Source organism: Salvia hispanica, chromosome 1, assembly GCF_023119035.1.
Source record: "Salvia hispanica cultivar TCC Black 2014 chromosome 1, UniMelb_Shisp_WGS_1.0, whole genome shotgun sequence".
Taxonomy (NCBI): Eukaryota; Viridiplantae; Streptophyta; class Magnoliopsida; order Lamiales; family Lamiaceae; genus Salvia; species Salvia hispanica.
This window is the reverse complement of record NC_062965.1, coordinates 32,715,848-32,734,704: the sequence shown is the minus strand read 5'-3', so window position 1 is coordinate 32,734,704 and position 18,857 is coordinate 32,715,848. Positions and strand designations below refer to the sequence as shown.

General features: G+C 34.5%; 3 protein-coding genes and 2 non-coding genes across 7 annotated transcripts; 2 read left to right on the top strand and 3 right to left on the bottom strand.

The window, feature by feature from the left end:
* Positions 1-4,685: 4,685 nt before the first annotated feature.
* LOC125202415 lies at positions 4,686-6,566 on the top strand. Of its 3 annotated transcripts, none has more exons than XM_048100810.1 (3): positions 4,696-4,801; positions 5,494-5,595; positions 5,691-6,566. In XM_048100810.1, the coding sequence occupies exon 3, from the start codon at positions 5,842-5,844 to the stop codon at positions 6,265-6,267; it is 426 nt and encodes a 141-aa protein (XP_047956767.1). In that variant the 5' UTR covers positions 4,696-4,801; positions 5,494-5,595; positions 5,691-5,841; the 3' UTR covers positions 6,268-6,566. The 3 variants fall into 3 exon arrangements, with proteins under 3 accessions (XP_047956765.1, XP_047956767.1, XP_047956766.1); XM_048100809.1 differs by having other exon boundaries at positions 5,461-5,595; XM_048100808.1 differs by lacking the exon at positions 5,494-5,595 and having other exon boundaries at positions 4,686-4,801.
* Positions 6,567-8,662: 2,096 nt separating this feature from the next.
* LOC125202929 lies at positions 8,663-8,765 on the bottom strand. Its single transcript, XR_007173259.1, has one exon. It is a non-coding gene; the product is annotated as a U6 spliceosomal RNA (small nuclear RNA).
* On the bottom strand, positions 8,663-10,441 carry LOC125219123 (beta-1,4-xylosyltransferase IRX9-like). The gene is made up of 3 exons (XM_048121006.1): positions 9,693-10,441; positions 9,432-9,624; positions 8,663-9,284 (listed from the first exon to the last, which is right to left on the bottom strand). The coding sequence occupies exons 1-3, from the start codon at positions 10,253-10,255 to the stop codon at positions 9,177-9,179; spliced, it is 864 nt and encodes a 287-aa protein (XP_047976963.1). The 5' UTR covers positions 10,256-10,441; the 3' UTR covers positions 8,663-9,176.
* Positions 10,442-10,793: 352 nt separating this feature from the next.
* Positions 10,794-10,865, top strand: TRNAE-UUC. Its single transcript has one exon. It is a non-coding gene; the product is annotated as a tRNA-Glu (tRNA).
* Positions 10,866-10,963: 98 nt separating this feature from the next.
* On the bottom strand, positions 10,964-16,072 carry LOC125201463 (importin subunit alpha-9). The gene is made up of 11 exons (XM_048099585.1): positions 15,749-16,072; positions 15,167-15,389; positions 14,703-14,856; positions 14,522-14,624; positions 13,270-13,454; positions 12,942-13,018; positions 12,207-12,357; positions 12,049-12,130; positions 11,912-11,970; positions 11,497-11,799; positions 10,964-11,372 (listed from the first exon to the last, which is right to left on the bottom strand). Exons 1-11 carry the CDS (start codon positions 15,798-15,800, stop codon positions 11,208-11,210), a joined length of 1,554 nt encoding a protein of 517 aa, XP_047955542.1. The 5' UTR covers positions 15,801-16,072; the 3' UTR covers positions 10,964-11,207.
* Positions 16,073-18,857: the final 2,785 nt, after the last annotated feature.

Genomic DNA, 18,857 nt, shown 5'->3' with positions numbered 1-18,857 from the left:
AACAAATAATTTCAGACTTCTTAATGAATTAGTCTTTATAAATGTGAATTTAAATAATTTTTAACAAATAATTAGTGCTATAAAATATAAATAATTAGTTATCTAATATTTTTGAACTGTAAATACTTAGAGTTACTATAACATGTGACAAAAAATAATTACTTTGTAATTATAATACTATAATCTTCAATATTGATACTTATTCTTTTAATCACTTTTTATTCACAATAATCTTTAAAAAATAATAAATTTTTTAGCTCACTTTAATATAACACCCAACACATTAAAATTTGATAATACTATATTATATATTAATACTACTAATTAGGTAAATCAGTTGAAAATAATAAACCTAGTTTAAAATAACAAAGTTACAACAAGATTAGTTGAAAATAACAAACTTACAAAAATAATACTTGAACATAACAAACTTATATCAATCAGATTGATTTAGTGATCAAGAATTAGTCAGACGTAATAAAAGTAGTATGAAACTTAACAATAATTGTAATGCAACTTACCAAATTTTATTATGGCTTAATTAGGTATATTATGGTTTTTAGGGTAAATTAGTCACAATGTTATTATGGCTTGGAGACATTATGTCTCTAAATCACTACTCTAAAAAAAAAGTAAACTATAAAATTAGCCCTTATGCATAATTAATCGTACGTTGAAAGTACTCATGTTTCTAAAAATTGCACCAGACGCTTCTAAATATGGATATAATATCATTTGAAGTCATTTTTTCATTATTATTTACAGTCTTCCATGCCCTTCTCATCCTTCTATTTTTTTTCCCAAAATGCCATTAAAGATATTTCGGTCTTTCCAATATTTCATCATTAATTTCATTAATATAAATAAATTTGAATTTTAAGAATATTGTAAAATAAATTATTAAAATATTAATTTTTATATAAACATAATACTAATAAATTATAAATACTAGAAATTATATTACAATATTATCATCGAATGTTTTAATGGTAATTAAATATATTTTATTCTATAATTATTTTTCTTAAGAAATACTAATAAAGATTAAAGTATACTAATCGATTAACTATACATAAGGGCTAATTTTATAGTTCACTTAAAAAAATTATAAAAAAAAGGTTGATGGAAAATGCTAGTGAAAAGTGGATCCTATTTTTAGATGTAGTAGGAGTATTAGTTTTGTATAACATATAAGTAAAAAAGAGTTTTATGGAATATAAAGTCTACTATTAAAAATAATAAAAAATTAATATATATGACAAGTATTGGTGGACAAATGGAATCCTATGATCATAAAAAAATAATGTACATATATCGCGGATATATAGTTAAACATTTTAGGTATTTGTATATTAAAAAGATTTATGAACATTAATTAATATATTAGTACTATGTTAATTCTACTGCAATAATTTAGGAAAAAGATTACATTTCAAATTAAATATTTACCAATTCAAGAAAAGATTGACTTTTCATTAGATAGGACTTGGGAGTATTGCGGTAGGATGGTTAGGACACCCTATCTTAAGAGATAAAGCATAAATATTTCCAAATCAAGCTTAAAATTATGTGTGGATTTTTTTATTAGATAAATCTTTCAGACTTTCACCTCATTTATTTTCATTTCTATAAAATAATACTAGCAATCAATAATATAATTGAACATTTATCTTTATTCAGAGTTATACTTTATGATTTCCTTATCATTTGAAATAAAAAAATTGATATTGTGACTATTTGCTTTGTTGGGATTCATATGAAACTTAATGTTCAATGGATTACAGAGAGTTGTACATAAATCTGGATATGGGTTTGATTATAACACATGTGAAATAAAAAAAATTGATAGTGTGAAGTGCTGTACGATATAGTCTTACAATTTGGTTTGTTGGGATTCAAATCAAACCTATGTTAAGTGGATTATTAACAATTATACATAAATATATGAGTATTTGATCTATTATATGATAACATGCAATCTCGTATAAATTTTTTATGTAAAAGTAAAGACTGAAATCCAATCACATATAAAAGGTTGTGTACATAAAAATTAGTACTATAAGGAAATTTTTTGGTATTTGATAATAATTTATTTATAGCCCCTCCCATTTGTAAAATGTGAAAGCAAAATATTCCTATAAATTATAACTATAAAATAAATAGTTTCATTGACATCAGAAAATAAAAGAAAAATAAAATCTCATTAATTTTTACAAAAGTGAACCAAGAAGTCATTTTCAAAATAAATTCTTTTACCAATTCACAAATCAATTTTAAGTACGAGTCCTAGTGAAATTTTAGTCTTCCGTGATATTTTTCATAAATGCAAATCTTTTTTTATTAATAAAACATTAATTTTATAAAATATAACTAAAATTTGAAAAAAATGGTGTGGTCATTGTGAAGTCCGCATTGGAGCCGCCAAACAGCTGGTCACTGAGCGATCCGGTGGAAAAGCAGCGGTAGTTCGATGGGGCTGGCTGCTATGGTGCCGTGGCCAGGCACATTGGGGGCGTCATTGCATATCCTCGTAGGCTACACTCTTACTAGGATTTTTTTTCCTTTTTTTTCCTATTGATTTTGTTCATAAAAAAGTTGAATTTCCTAACATATTCAGCAAATAAAATCGAACACGAAAAATACTTTCTACATGAATATTCTACAGAAGTAACATATGATCACATGCAATCCTTGAATTTCTATTGTATTGTAATTTTATAAACAAAATTGTAGTACGAGAATTTTTCATACATTTATATGAAATCTGCATATTCCATGTTTGCGTCGTCACTGTCCCAAACCAAGCACGAGACATTATTATTTTGCTACAAAAAATGGGTCAGCATTTATTGCCTCTTATCTAACAAAAAATCATTTCATTTATGAACCTCAAAAGAAAGGGGTGGAAGTGACTAATATGCACGAATAGAATGTCAGATTTATGTGTGTTTTCTCATTGCATTTATCTGTTTTGACGATAGAGAAAGATATAGACATTTCATATAGTATGGCATGTTTGTTATATGCATTGAGATTCAAGCCCAACAAAAAGAAATTTCCAGTAAGTTTTTCTGCACATTGTTCTTTTTTTACTTTCATTACTTTTAAAAAAATCATGATTAAAAAAAGTATTGTAGAAATTATTACCATTATAGCAAAATTTCACTCGTATACAAAAATATTAGTTTATTTACATTTATTCCACCATAAAATACACACCGATCTTCACTCCAAGACAATATTCCTAAGATTCAAGAATGTCACAAAAAATATAAAATATGTCACAAATTTTAATGACATTTGAGGGCGTTAATTTTCATAATTATATTTGTACTAAAAGAAGATTGAAGACAAGAGAATTTATTCATCTGTGTATTTTTTATTGGTAGTATATTTTTATTAGCCAATTTCACATAGCTAATTTTTTGGACGGTTAATCACAATTCTGAAAAACAAGAGAATATACAATTCCGTACCTATATCTCATGTCAAGAACCATTGAACCACGAGCAACAGATATACTCCAATCTATAATCAAAGCAATGAGGTTTACGGTTTACCACTACAGTTTCAAAAACAAATCTAAAGACATAAATTGTAAATCAGTATTTATACTTATTTATGTTTTACTAATACTCCCACCAGAAGCATGTTTTACAAGCTACGGTACGGACCGATCAAATCGAGATTAGCGATTGCTGGAGTAATAACTACTATGAGTACTAAGTAAGGCGAAGTTTCTCTAACAGTAGTACTATATCTTTATATGCAGGGTTTTATTTTGAGTTGAGAGTTCTTGCATATATGAGTTTCTCTATTTAACTTTTTTTTTTAGAAAATGCAGCCATCACTAGAATCACATTGAAAGTAGGAGAAGAAAACCATGGGCTAATTTCACTATACCAATTGAAATGAATAAAAAGGAAAATATTAAATTCGTTGCTTTGCTTTTAATGATAGTCTTAATCACTAAAATCGGACAGCACTCTGAAAACAAGAAAAAAGATGAATCCAACGGTTGGCATTTGTTGATAAAATTATAATGGGTCAAGACTCAAGGGGTATCCATTTGATTCGAATTAATATATTCCATAAAATTCATTATTTTATTAATTGACTCCTCCTCAAAGATGATTTTTTACTTTCTCCCTCGATCCTAGCCGTTGCATTTTTACGGGTGGATTATTTAAAGAATCGGTGTTTATATGTTAAATGAAAAACGAATAAAATATATAATTAAATCGTAAAATATGAGTGATAAAAAATTAAACTAAATGTGATCATTTTTATCATAAAAAATGAATGACTCACCTATGTAGAACAACAAAAAAAATATAGTAGTACTACTCAACTATTGGAGATGGATAAACTGATAAATTTAATACTATAGAGCTTCGTACAGATTTTGCTAAAAAAAACATACTCCTTCGTTATTTAAAAATAGACTGCATTTGTCATTTTAGAATGAATCTTAAAAATAAATGAAAAATATGTTCCATTTCACATGCTGTCTACAAGGAGGAAGGAGTATTGTTTAACGAACCGAGCACCGCCCGTCTAAATAGTTGATAATGGGCCTACTTTTGGGCTTAACATTTTATTTTAAAGCCCAAACCCTTAGGCCCAATATTTTGTAGTCGAGTATTTTTAGCATACAATAAATCACGAACGTTGCGTGAACTGAACTCAACAAAACTCTCCCGCTAAGTCACAACTAAATTCAGCAAAGAGGAAACCGTTCCTCAGCCACCGCACCTCGTCGCCGCCGGAATTCGAGCGTCTGCTGGATCATATCTGCTAGGTAATGTGTAGATTTTAGCTGCATAACTTTTAAATCTGTCGATTATGTTGTGAAGTTTTTTAGGTGATAGAAGTGTAAGGTCTGAATTGATGTTTCGAACTGATGCGAATGAAATTCAAAGCTGTTCCGATGCCTTTTGCTCTGTATGAACTGTACTCGTATAAAATTTTCGTTAATTTTATGTTTATCTTTTTGCCTTTTGGTATGGTAGATTGCCCGAAGGGAAGAATAGTTTTGGTTGAGTATTGACATTCTTAGAATGTTGAATGACTGGTATTTTGCTAAACCTAGTTTCCAGGTTGAGTATCAACCTGTGCAGAATGTTGGTATTTTGCGAAATCTAGTTTCCATGTTGAGTAGTACTATAACATTTACAGAATGATGAATGACTGATAATTTGGTAAATCTAGTTTTCCAGTTGAGTATTGACATTTGCAAAATGAAGGATGAGTATAAATCTAGTTTCCAAGTTGAGTATTGACATTTGCAGAATGATGGATGATTGATAGTTTCCAAGTTGAGTATTAACATTTGTAGAATGTTGAATGATTGATATTTTGCTAAATCTAGTTTCCAAGTTGAGTATTGACGTTTGCAGAATGATGGATGATTGATATTTTGCTATATCTAGTTTCCAAGTTGAGTATTGACATTTGCAGATTGATGGATGATTGACATTTTGCTAAATCTAGTTTCCAAGTTGAGTATTGACATTTGCAGAATAAAGGATGACTTGTATTGTTAAATCTGGTTTCCAAGTTGAGTATTAATAAGTGCAGAATGTTGAATGACTGGTATTTTACTAAATCTTGTTTCCTACTTTTGGTGTGGTTTGATACATTTCATGTTTATGTTGGTAAATTAACAATCAAGTTATTTCTGGGACCAGATTTGTGATGGGAAGCCGTCTGCAGAAATGGGCAAATAGCCCTAGTTTGGCGATGTTTTGAGCTACCATAGGCTGCGTTTGCAGCTTCATTTCCCCCCTTTTCCTAGGGCTGGAGGATTGGCCGGCCACTGGTGATCTGAGCTGTCTTCAGATGGCGATGATGCTTCTCAGCTGCACTGCTGCAGCTGGAGCTTATCACATGGGATATCTGTCCAGGAACCACGCTATTCTGCCGGATGCGCCTGGTTTCTGTGGATCGCCGATGGAGAAGCGTATCAACAGTATGGCATTTTTCTTCTGCTATTTGACATTCTTACAGTGGGGTACTTGGCCCAACATTGTGGGACTGGAGTTGCTGTGTGTGGCTGTTTTCGTGCTGGTGGAGATGGCCCGTCCTGTTTCCAAAGTCTTCATGCTGTACTATTATAGCATTCCTGCTATTGCAGCTGTTCACTGCCATGGTTGGGACCTTTTCTACCTCGACTGGCCCATGCTCACTGTGCCCGTGACACTCTTCCTCATCGGGTGGAGGATCACCATGCTGCGTATTGCTGGGCCGGCTTTGGCCCAACCCTGATCCGTCCCATCGGGTATCGGATGTTACTGCTGCTAGAAGGAATGAAGGATTAGGAATTTGGAGCTTAGCTAGTAAAGTGGTAGTAAATCTTGACTCTTGAATCTCTAGTTTCTTACTTTTGCAAAAATGAATTAGGAATTAGTAAGTTTAGACTTTTGTAATCAAGGTGTGTGGATACGTGTGGCCCATCGTTTAGCTTGAGCATCCATGGATTTCCCCAATGTGTATGTACCTCGACTTTTGTGCAGGAATGAACGTAGAAAAAAATATTAGTAAAATCTTGAATGATTTATATTTTACTTATACATTACCAAATTTGCAACATAACAATATTAAACATAGCTTTTTCGTACACACATGAGATTATCTATTCCAATCAAATCGAACTTTACAATTAATTAATCTATTTTCACATCACATACAAATTCAAATTGTTTTTATTTATGTTTGCTTTTTTCATCTACTTACCTTGATTCTAGGACATTACAATGTATCACAATGCAAACTTTGTTGGGAGTGAGTGGTTTATTTCCAAGCAAATGGATGATCAAACCTTCCCAATTTGCAAAAGTATGTTAAGAGCACAATTTACAATCACTAAAGGGTAGACATCAGTCGACAAAGTTTGCAAAAGCCATCTAATCATTAACAATGGTTAATCAATACAACTCCAAGTAACCACGAAGCACAAAAATTTATGCTTTATTTTTATAAAATTAATGACACTTTCGGGAATTATTAGGCAAATACTTCAATTCTTTTTTAAAATATAATATTATAGTTCGCACTACGAAATTGTGACTAAATGTATCTAATTTTATTTTAGAGTTGGTGTTGGCCATAATATAACATACACTACCATACATCAACAAGAAAATAAAGATAAATGTACATGTATTGTACATATACACAATGCTCCTAAATTTTAAAATTCAATTCAATTCAATTGCTAATTAGTTTTGTTATTAATTACTCCTACTTTATAATAATAAAAAAGAAATGTATAATAAATTTTCACATGATTTTGAGGGATAAATACATAACTCATACTTTATTTCATATTAGTACAAAAAGTTTGAAATTTACCTAATTCATACAAAAAGTTTCATTTGTGTTTCAATTTAATATATTCTGTAATATGTGTTTAAACGGCGTTGACTTTTGTCTATGTGAAGTACAAAATGTTTCATCATTGTTTCATGTTGGTACAAAAAGTTTTATGATTGGTTCATATTAGTAAAAAAATTTTCATTATTGTTTTAGGATTTATGCATCATATAAGTAAAAACTTAACAACGTTTTCTTAAATTATTGCAGCATAATATGTAATTTATTTTAAAGTAATTAAAATTTATAAATCAAAATTCAATATATGTTTAATTATGTATGTGCAGTTTACATAAATTTATCGTATTAAAAAAAATTGGTGGTTTACCTAAATATTATTGATATGGGAACTTAAGCTAAATAAGTCAATAAACCAATTCTAACACGAACATTTTCCGCCGTCGTTCTCGTCTATCTTCTAAACTAAAGTAACATTAGTAATTGTAAAATTATGAACCATACATTTCAGCTCTTCTAGTAATTAGAAGCCAAAATCAAAATTTAATCAAAACGGCTAATAATAAAATTCAAAATTTTTGATTGGGAGGGAGTTAAAATTTTTTGTTTTTTAGTTTGTCTTTTTCAAGATTTTGATTAATTTCATCACAATCTATCAATATACTAGTAGGACTTTAAGGAAATGTAAATATACTAATTCTCATCTTTTTCATCAATAGTTTCATATCCTAAGATAAGCATCATTATACTGTAGAAGCAACCGCAATTTATTCTTTGAGTAGTATTGTAGAAAAAGACTCTTTATGTAGTTGGATGTTTTTTTTTTTATCATGTGGAGTATTTATCACAGAGTTCACGGCACACATATTACTACAATAATTATTGTTTTTTCTTTAAATTAGAGAAACTCCTGTAACGGCACACATATTACTACAATAATTATTGTTTTTCTTTAAATTAGAGAAACTCCTGTATACTAGTACAAGATAATGCCACAATATATATTTACATAAAATGTAGTATAACATTTTTATATTTATTTTTTGGTTTTACAAATACTTCCCACACAGAACATGAATTTGAGAACAGTGTTTGTAGTGTTAATAGTTTTTACACTTATAAAAGGACAATATCAAAAGTTAAAACCAAAAATATATGAACTTGAGAACATGTTATCAATAGTTTTACACTTATAAAAGGACATTTATATATCAAAAGTTTTTTAAAAAAAATTTGGACCATTAAAACCAAAAATATATGAACTTGAGAACATGTTATCAATAGTTTTACACTTAATAAAAGGACATTTATATATCAAAAGTTAAAAAAAAAAAATTTGGACCATTTCTCGATTTATGCGTGTCATCCTTGCGCAGGGGCCATGCTAATCTTCTCTGTATCGTTCCAATTTTATCGGATGTCCCCGAAGGGACATTCATGTGTGCCATTCTGGTTCTTATAACCTACATAATATATGCTTGTACTTCCGATGTGGGATAACAACTGGACCAGAATGAATATTTTGAGCTTGATGAGTTAAGTAGGCCCATTTATGAACATGACACAGATTATTATAAATACTAAAAACTGAAAACGGGAACAACTGAGCTGACTGCTATTCACACAAATATATATTATCAAGATTGAACGGTACAATTGGAATAAAATTGAATCTTGGATGTAGAAAGCCATTTTCTGTATCATTATTAGAGCGTTTGCTTACCTTGCTATTATTACAACTTGAGTTTTTGTCATGTTCCAATTTCTTAGATTAAATAACCAAGATACCTCGCATCACACTCCAGTATATGAAGAAAAGACGAAAAAAATCCTCGATTCCATTTTTATAGCTTGTTTGGAATATGAAGTTCCCATAGTAGAACTTGCGTTGGAATATCCTTCAACGTGATTTCCTCTTCAACAACTTCCTTTCTCACATAATTGAGTGAATTCTGCAACCATAAACAACTCCCAAAATGAAGCATTAGGCAGCAAAACCGTGAGGACTTAGCTCAAAACTAGACATTTTCATACTAATGTAGAGTTTGGGGATATATAGACGAACCGTCTAAGTAGCAAATAAAGTAGAGAAATAGGACCTGTGGTGCATCTTGCGTAGGAAAAGTTCTTCTACCCCATCTCTCAGGATCCCACAGAATGGAGCTGTTGAAAGCAAAACTTGAGATATGAATGCTGTTGAAATGGCATTTCCATGAATCACACACCCTCCCTTCCATCATCACCTTCCTCCTATTCGCCACCATCTTAGCTACAGGCCATGCTCCAAACGCCCTGCACCAATATTCTCACCTTCAATATTATGCAACACTGAATCCATTCATCTATCTATATGTACTTACTCGATGGCTCGGATCTCTTGGAAGAAGCTGAGATCATACACATTGGACAGCCCCGTGAAATGGACCACTCCACTCAAGCGGTGGTGCTCTATGTGGCTGAGGGCGAGGTTCCTCTGGTGGTCAATCTCCGCATCCTCATCAATAAAATCTTCATCAGACACCACGTGCCTGTACATGATCCCGGTTTTTCTCAGTATCTGAGAAACCTCGGGATCAGGGGGCTTTGGCTCCACCACCACCCACACCAGTGGCTGAGCCACCAGCCTCAACGTGGATGCTAGTCTTGTAAGCATCGCGTTGCGGAGGAGCTTGTTCCTCTTGCTAGTTGGTGAGACTATGATCACTAGCTTCTGATCATTTCTTGCCCTTTTGGAAGTGTGGTTGTTGTGTAGGGGCTCGGGCGAGGAGAGGGGCGGTCTTTGAGATTGCAAAGCCTTGGTGGTGGTTGTGGGAGTGAAGCCTGTGAAGAATCCCATCACAAAGCATAGGAGGAAATGGAGTATGGCTTTCTTCCATATGCTAATATTTTTTTTTCTTGATCTCTCTTGAGACCCCATCATCATCTCATGAACATCAAGAAATGTAGTTGGTTTTTGTTGTGCCACTATCTATCTATGAGTGTTTGTGTTGGTGGTATGATGGGTGTTCTTGAAATGGAGGGACTCAATGTGAAACAAACAATTTCCTTTTGTTGGTAAATTTCAATCATGTTGTGGTTTGTGATTGGAGATGTGCGTGAGTTTACTTTACCAGGTTATGACTTGTAATGGAAGTAAGATTCATGGGAAACTCTACTGGTTTTTGCTTAGAGATAAAGTTGTTGAGATGTTATTGAAATGAGGGTGGGTTAGGAGGGGGATCATCATTGGATAGTGATGTGTATCCCTCTTGTAAAGTTGATTAGTGCCGAATTATCATACGTACATTATTTATGTAATGAGTTATTGAAAATGATCGAAATTTAAGAAAATATAATCTGAACATTATGCAATGAATGCCACATGAATTTTTATGATGAGCCAAATAATCTTGCTATGGAGAAGCGTTCAGATATTTTTCCCAATTAATAAATTAAATATAGAATCAGTGATATTCAAGAAATCCGTTGTCGTCCAGCGGTTAGGATATCTGGCTTTCACCCAGGAGACCCGGGTTCGATTCCCGGCAACGGAAGAAACCCCTTTTTGTGTTAGAAAATAATAGGAATAATACAAGAAACAATATAAAAAAGCAGCAACAAAAAGAAATAATACTAGTACGATTTTGGGAAGTGCGGGAAATAGAACACCTCACAGATTCCCTTCATTCTTTTAACTTAAAGAAAATTTAAACACACAACACAACAATAAGTTACAATTCCAAACCACCATCTACATCCAAACTAAAGACAGGTTGATATACATATGAACGATCAGTGCTCTACAATGCATTCAGCTTCACTAACACTTCCGATGCAACCAAAACGCATCCACTAATACGAGAACATGTCCCTTGCATCACTGAAAGGTCTCAACCCTAAGAATCAAGTCCATAATCCTCGCCAAAGTACTTGTCGACTAACTGATTAGCCATGCTCCTTAGCTCTTCATTTTCATGAAACTGGAACCTTTCCATGGCTTCAATCCCGTCCTCTGCCTCCACAAGCTTTGGGCCCTCGCCATTTGGCATTCCCCTCAGAACCTGTAGAGCAGGCACTCTATTTATTGCAATCACATAATTTTTAGGTCGAATACATCAAGAAAATCAGTTGAATGAGCGTTTGTTGCGATTAACAGTAACAGCCTAACAGGAAATGTTTGCTAACCAGTTCCAAGAATTGCAGGCCAAGCCTGGCGGCCTCGATATCTGCAGACCTCACCAAGTCTGTGAAACCACTTAGGCATCCTCCGCCAACAAGAGAAACCAAGTGATCAACAATCAATACAGGACGTCCAGATTCAGAGGGGGCAACACATAAATTACCAAGGACATATGCAACTTCTTTCCTTATGTCAAATGGAGAAGTTGAGAGAAGGCGTATGAGTATGGAGACAGCCCCACTTGAATGTATTAGTTTTTTATGCTCGACAGAACCAGCAGCCACGTTGGATAGAGCCCAAGCAGATTCCTAAAACAACATGCATATAAAATAGTGATCCCAACCCCAAGGTTATAATCATATTTTGGTATAATAAGCATGAAACTAGGATAGTATACCACCACAATGGAAATTACCACACCTTTTTCAAGACACGGTGTTCACTGCTCAAATATTTGATCATCACTTGAATTACACGCACTGGTGAACACACAATGTTAAATGTTTCTGCAGGATAAAGTCATGCAGTACATCGGCTCTAAAAGAACTGGAACTAACCTGTGATTTCACTGCCAGCGACAAGGACATTGTCGGTGACATAAGAATCGCCAGCTACAAGATTACCCAGACTCCTTAGCACCTATATACATGAACTACATTAAAACCATGGAATAATCTACTTGTAATGCATATAAAATACTTGTAATGCCGATTACCGGGATAAGAAGTTCCAAGCTATTTGATGATGCCAGTCTATCTACGAGTATTTGTAGCAGATCACTTTTTGCTAGCATACTGGTAGCAACGTTTGAAAGGGCAGTGAGGTACACAACCACCCATGCCACTTCAGTCGCCAGTTCTTCATCTCTGATAAAATCAGTATAAAAATTAAAGTAGGCAATAAAACAAGTGAGAAAAACAAAAGAAACACGTCAGTAATGGTAATGTACCAAGCCTCTTAATTCATATTTACTTCATAATCTGATGATGCATTAAGAAAATCTCATTCAGGGCATACATGTGTGTGTGTGTGTGTGCGTGCATGCATATATGTTTATATATTTACTCCAACCTATTGATGTATCTTCTATTCATGTTTCCTTCAATTGATAACAAAAGCAAAATTGGCAATTCAGGTAGAGTAGAAGTGGACTGATCTCAGACCCATGCTTCTGGATCAATAATTAGCGAACCAAGCCTAATAAATGCAGCATTCATTGCACTGCATTTCTCGAAAATGCACGTAGCGACATTAGTATGATACCATAAAATGTACATATAAAAACCAAGCAGACAAATGTATCCATCGCTAATTATTTAATATTTTCCCTTGTCAGTTGAAAGTTGAAACTCAGGAGTAAGTGTTCATTATACAACTAGTTTCAATGTTATCGTGTAGTTCAGCAATCAGACTAAGAAATAGGTCAATGGATAAAACATTAACTACTTACCCTCTTTTTAAGTGTCGAAGAATTGCATCAAGAACTCCATCAAGTCTGATTAATTCTGTAGCAGCTTTTGCATGTCCCTGCATAAAAAATTAATATATTAGACAAATACCAAAGAATATGTTACCCAGAAAAGTTGTGGCTAAGTGGTCTTCATGCGTCCTCTAGAAAAATTCCAAGACATGATGATGCGACAAAATTGTTACAAGCCTTCAATATACAAACAAAATGACATTTCCCTACCTACCCTCTCACAGATAAATCAATTAACCAATCAACCTAGTTTGAACTTTTAAAGAAGGAACATGCAGATTAAAACATGCTTCAGCACCTTAATTAAGTTTGATAATGCCCAAGCAGCTGTTCTCACAGTTGATCCCTTGTCTGGTAGCATCATCCTTGCAAGAGGCAGTAAAGCTCCTTGAGATAGGAGAACATCTCTCAGTTCCTCTCCTTCACCAGCAACATTTCCCAATGCCCAGGCACATTGCTCTGCAACAGGCAGTGAGCTCTTTTCTGCAAAAGCACAAAGAATACTCAATTAGTTGTTGAAGATTCTGATTGAAGTAAAGTGTACTGAAAAAAGCTACATGTGTGAGTAAACTTAAAAGTTAAAAGCATTGATTAAGGAACAGTTCTGGTACACAAAATTATGATCAAGCCTAAAATCTGCAGAAGATATTAGGCTGATGAAGCCGACTTCTTTTCATTAAATGCAAGAATACAAACCACATGCATGTGGCATGGAGTGAGTTACAAGCAGATATGATGCAGACCTTTAACCCTGGTTAACAATTCTCCTTTACTTGAAAAATAGTGTCATCATTAACCATTAATCATCCAAATGTGGTACTGAACTAGACTTGACAATAAACTCCACAAGCAAAATGGTGAATAGCTGTGGACTTCTAGGAAATAGTTCATGCAGTTACACAAAACCTATACAAACAACATGAGTGTAACCTTAACATGCCACAGTAAAAAGTACTCCTAAAAAAGAGTTGTTCATAAAACAAAGAAGGCAGACATATGAAAAGGTAAAGCAGCAAATAACGTTAATCAATAAATATGATTATCAAATCACAGACAAAAGAGTACTGTTAAGAGAACACTGAAACATTATACTCAAGTAACAAATCAGAAAAGCTATAATGATTCAGAGGTGAGGTCAAGATCAACAAAACATGTGGTGAAGGAGGTAGAGACAAAATGTAGCCACCCACAGATTAACCCTTTCTCCTGTCTAATAAAGCCCGTGCTCCAATGCTCATGTACAGTGCACACAATAATAGAGAGAGAGATGACAGAAAAGGAAACACATGGAAACCATTTGTGGTGACAAAAGAAAAGCATTCACCATCAATAGTATCACATTCTACTTTTTTTCCTACCATGACCATAATAAAGGTGTCCTAGTAGCCACCTATGAAACTTGAGAACATAGAATACTTCCCAGAGAATATTGAAAAATATAACTTTGTGTTCCTCAACAGTATCAGTTAAGTAGAGTTCAAATACCTAATAAAATGAGGAATGAAAAGAATACAAAAATGAACTAAAATGAGAAAAGCATAGAAAACAACCTCCCATATGAGCAATAAGTAAAGGTAATGCAGGCAACAAGGCTTTTGTTTCTTCTGGTTTTCCAGCTGCTATATTTGTTAGGCACCAAGCTGTCTCAAGCAACTAAAATAGTGAAACCCCATTAGAAAACATGCAGAATTGCAGAAACCTCTTTAACTTAAAATTGCAGAGTCTTCAAACCTGTTCATCAGGTGAACCAAATGAAAGGCATTGAACCAGAGTTGGCATAGCTCCAGCCTTGAGGGCAGCTTCAACTGGAGGATATTCTGATTTTGACAATAGCCTTCGTAGCTCACGAAGAGCGTTAACCCTCTTTTGCATTGCTCCTTTTCCTCTGGAGCAGGAAGGATAATGTCAGTTTCACTTTGACTGACACACTTAAATTTCGGCCTTACATAAGAATGTTGGAGCCAAAACAAACACCTTTTCATAAGAAAGATATACACAAACGATACAGCAGACTTAACCGAGGCTAATAATAACGATATCAATTCAATTCTAAATGTCTAACTTTCCATCAGCCGCCAAATTGTATTATTTGATGAAGTAATCACCTAATATCAATAATTGGCATTTGACAGCAGACATATTAAGGCAAGAGAACTTCAATCCAATGAAAATGAAACAAGAATGATATGGCATACTGATAGGCAATGGCAAGGTTTAGTTCTTCAATGGATTTCAGAGTCTGGTCCTCCAACACTGATTGTTCTTCATCGGTTGCCATGTCGGCATCAACAGGAACATCAGCATCGTCACTGCTAACTCCCACTCTGCATAAACGCTTGGTCCGCATTAGGGCTTCTCTTCTCTCCTTCCGCACCGTGACAACATGATCTCGTCTCCTCTGCACTGCAGCACTTCCAACTGAAATCACACCCAAAACACGCTCAATTCATCAAACCATAATGACAGCCAGCAAAGAGAGGGGCAAAAATTTGAGCACAAAGTTTACAATTCGACCCACTGAAATCAGCTTCAGAGTCTCATTAAGCAATGCCGTCTCTTGCAAACACAATTAATTGAATAACAGTAAAAAAAACCCATCGAGAGAAACAGAAGCATTCAATTGTCACTCACACACACCCACACTTCCCTTTCGGTCAAATGTTCGGACTTTTGATATAACATAAAACGCACAAAACGCACAGTAAATGATCAAAACACTTCTACACCTATGAACAATTACATATATAGAAACAGAGGGAGTTAGAGAGTGGCTTTGCCTGATGATTTTAAAGGTCCTCTTTTATGCGGTGTAGAGTTCTCATCCGCCATTTCCCCACAAATTCCAGCTCGTTTACAGGAATATGTCGAATGATTAAGCTGCAGAGCGAAGCAAACACGGCGGGGTTGCGAATATCAAATCAAGCAGTTTGAAGAAGAAGAGGGAATCGAACATTATATATTGAAATTCGCGCCTTGTTGAACTGGTGGGCTGATGTACAAAATTTTGGGGGTTTCTTGAATTTAGGGAAAGTGTGTTTGGATTCTCTCTCTCTGCACTGATGATTGTTTTGAGGGATAATTCACCCTAGGGCTTCTTACATTTTTATTCGTTTAACCAAATTCTAATGTACAAAAAACCTTTTCTTTGTTTATCAAGAAAAAGTTTCACGTCGAAAGTTTAGTTCAATTGATTTTGTAATTAAATCTAAATTGGAAATCGTGTTTGAAAGTTATAAATGTGCGGAGTTAATTAAAATCAAATATGGATAAGTTTTCTACATCAATCGACAAAGTTTTCTACATCAATCGACAAGGTCGTTTAGCTAGATACAAAATCAAATAGGAGTATAAATAAGTTTTCCATATTGATCGACAATGTCGTTTAGCTAGATACATGATAAGTACAAAAACTAGTTGAACGGTGAAATTAAAATATATTATATTCTCATCCATGACCGTCATTATCCATTAAATATTATTTTAATAATGAACGATATAAATTTTAAGATAAAATTATTAAAATAAAAGAAATACTAATAATAATTATTGAAAAAACTATCATAAATAAATTAAAACTAATTCTAATAAACAGATCAATAGAAAAATTAAATTATTTTTTATAATTAAATAAACATTAAATATATTAAAATGGGGTTTGTTTTTTGAAACAAGAGCAACCTTTTTAAGTTTGGAAAGAGATGTTACTCATAAATTGTTTTATTGCTTTGAGTGAACTATTTGATCTTTCATTTGTACAAAAATAATATCTAATCTATATTTTATATCGTTTTAAGTACCTAAAAATTATATTTTTAGTATATGATACTAATTTTCATCTTAAAATAACCCCTAAAAGTTATATTCCAAAATAAACCCTAAAAGTTACATTTTCACATTTTAGCCAGGGAGAGCATATTTGGGCATACACAAAAAGAAGACCTAAGGGCATCCGCATCGCGTCTCGATGCGGTCCCTATCTCATCTCGACAGACGAGACAACATCGAGACGACGATGCGGCATGCATCTCGTCCCGAAGAGACGAGCCGTCTCGATGCGTGACGCGTCCCGAAGAGGCCGACCTCGAGCTGGTGAGACACGCGCGCGGCGCCCGTGTCGTCGTAATTTAAAAAAAAAATCAATTTTTCGGAAAATTTAAAAAAAAACGGTAATATGACCGTTGAACAGTCATATTTTAAAATTATTTATTTATTTTTTATTTTTTATTTTTTCTATAAATACTCCTCATTCTCCATTTTACACACAAACACACATCTATTATTCTCTCATCTCTCTTTCTTTCCTCTCCATTCACTTCTATAAAATCATTCCTTTATTTTTTTCTTCTCCCAAATTTAATCCATTATGGATCCATTTGAGCAAATGCGTCGAATAATGGAAGAACCGCTAGAAGAAGATCGACGTAGGGAGGAGGAAGCCGTCGCGCCTCCTCAAAGGCTACCCCGGACTTACATCCATCGTAACCGGGAGGAAGCCGCCGCAAGGTTGGAACATGATTACTTCAGTCGGAACCCGGTATGGGGAGATATCTACTTCCGTCGCCGTTTCCGTATGTCACGCACGCTATTTTTGCATATCGCGAATACATTGGTGGGACGGGAAGAGTACTTCAGAGAAGGGTTCGACGCTGTTGGCCGTCCTAGCCACACGACGCTCCAGAAATGTACTGCAGCGATCCGTCAGCTTGCTACTTGACAAACGGCGGATTTGTTCGACGAATACCTGCACGTCGGAGAATCCACTGGGAGACTTTGTTTGTTGAACTTCTGCAAAGGTGTTCGGGCAGCCTTCACCGACAAATTTCTGAAGAAGCCAACCACCGCAGATTGTCAGTTTTTGCTCCAACTTCACGAACAAGTGCACGGATCCCCCGGGATGCTCGGGAGTGTCGATTGCATGCATTGACAATGGAAGAATTGCCCTGTGGCGTTGAGGGGGTCATACACGAGCGGCCATAAAGGCATCTACCCCACCGTTATACTCGAGGTCGTCGCCGACTACCGGCTATGGATTTGACATGGGTATTTCGGGGTCCCCGGCTCGAACAACGACGTCAACATGCTCAACAATTCCGACCTCTTCAGTGAAGTTCTGAATGGTAAAGCGTCGGCCATCAACTTCATCGCTAACAATCGCCAGTATAAAATGGGGTACTATCTTGCCGACGGCATCTATCCGAAGTGGCCAACCTTCGTGAAGACATTCAATAGGCCTGCGAACGAAAAACAGTCTCTTTTTGGACAGAAGCAAGAGGCTGCTCGCAAAGATGTGGAGTGAGCGTTCGGGGTTCTCCAAGCTCGATTCAACATTATCAAAGTCCCGGCTCGACAATGGTTTATGGAGAATATGTCGACATCATGTATACGTGCATAATCTTGCACAACATGATTGTCGCCGACGAAGGACCTGAGGCGGGAAATTGGTTCGAACCTTAAACCCCGGGAAGCTCAACCGCAAGTAGTCCGCCTCGAAGGGGAGTGCATCCGTCTTTGCAAGAGCGGTTGTCTATTCGGGCAAAGACACGTGATTCTACCGCCTACGCCCAACTCCAGGAGGATCTAATGGAGCACATTTGGGCAAAATTTGGCAACCGCTAGATGATCGTCACTAGAGAACTCCTTCTTCTGCTTCTTTGCCTCCATTGTTTTTAATTTGAATTTAATTGTGCAATTTGTAATTTCTAGTTTTTTAAATTATGTCTTTTTTATTTTTTTAGGTATTTAAATTGTAATTTTATTTTATTTAATGAAGTGTGTTTTTATTAATTGAATTTGTTGGAAATAAAAATAAAAAAATGAAATTGAATGAATAGTTAAGGGATGAGATGGTTAAGAGATGGAGGGATGCAGGTGTTGTCTCTTAGTTAA

Bases quoted from the DNA above. Each gene is read 5' to 3' on its own strand.
- LOC125202415 (XM_048100808.1), top strand. From the start codon at position 5,842: ATGGCGATGATGCTTCTCAGCTGCACTGCTGCAGCTGGAGCTTATCAC.
- LOC125219123 (XM_048121006.1), bottom strand. From the start codon at position 10,255: ATGATGATGGGGTCTCAAGAGAGATCAAGAAAAAAAAATATTAGCATA. The intron at 9,625-9,692 runs GTAAGTACATAT...ATATTGGTGCAG, and splicing joins CAAGAGATCCGAGCCATCGA to GGCGTTTGGAGCATGGCCTG. The intron at 9,285-9,431 runs GTCCTATTTCTC...TTATGGTTGCAG, and splicing joins CTACGCAAGATGCACCACAG to AATTCACTCAATTATGTGAG.
- LOC125201463 (XM_048099585.1), bottom strand. From the start codon at position 15,800: ATGGCGGATGAGAACTCTACACCGCATAAAAGAGGACCTTTAAAATCA. The intron at 13,019-13,269 runs GTGCTGAAGCAT...TTTTTTATGCAG, and splicing joins CATTATCAAACTTAATTAAG to GGACATGCAAAAGCTGCTAC. The intron at 12,358-12,941 runs GTAAGTAGTTAA...TGATTTTATCAG, and splicing joins CTTCGACACTTAAAAAGAGG to AGATGAAGAACTGGCGACTG.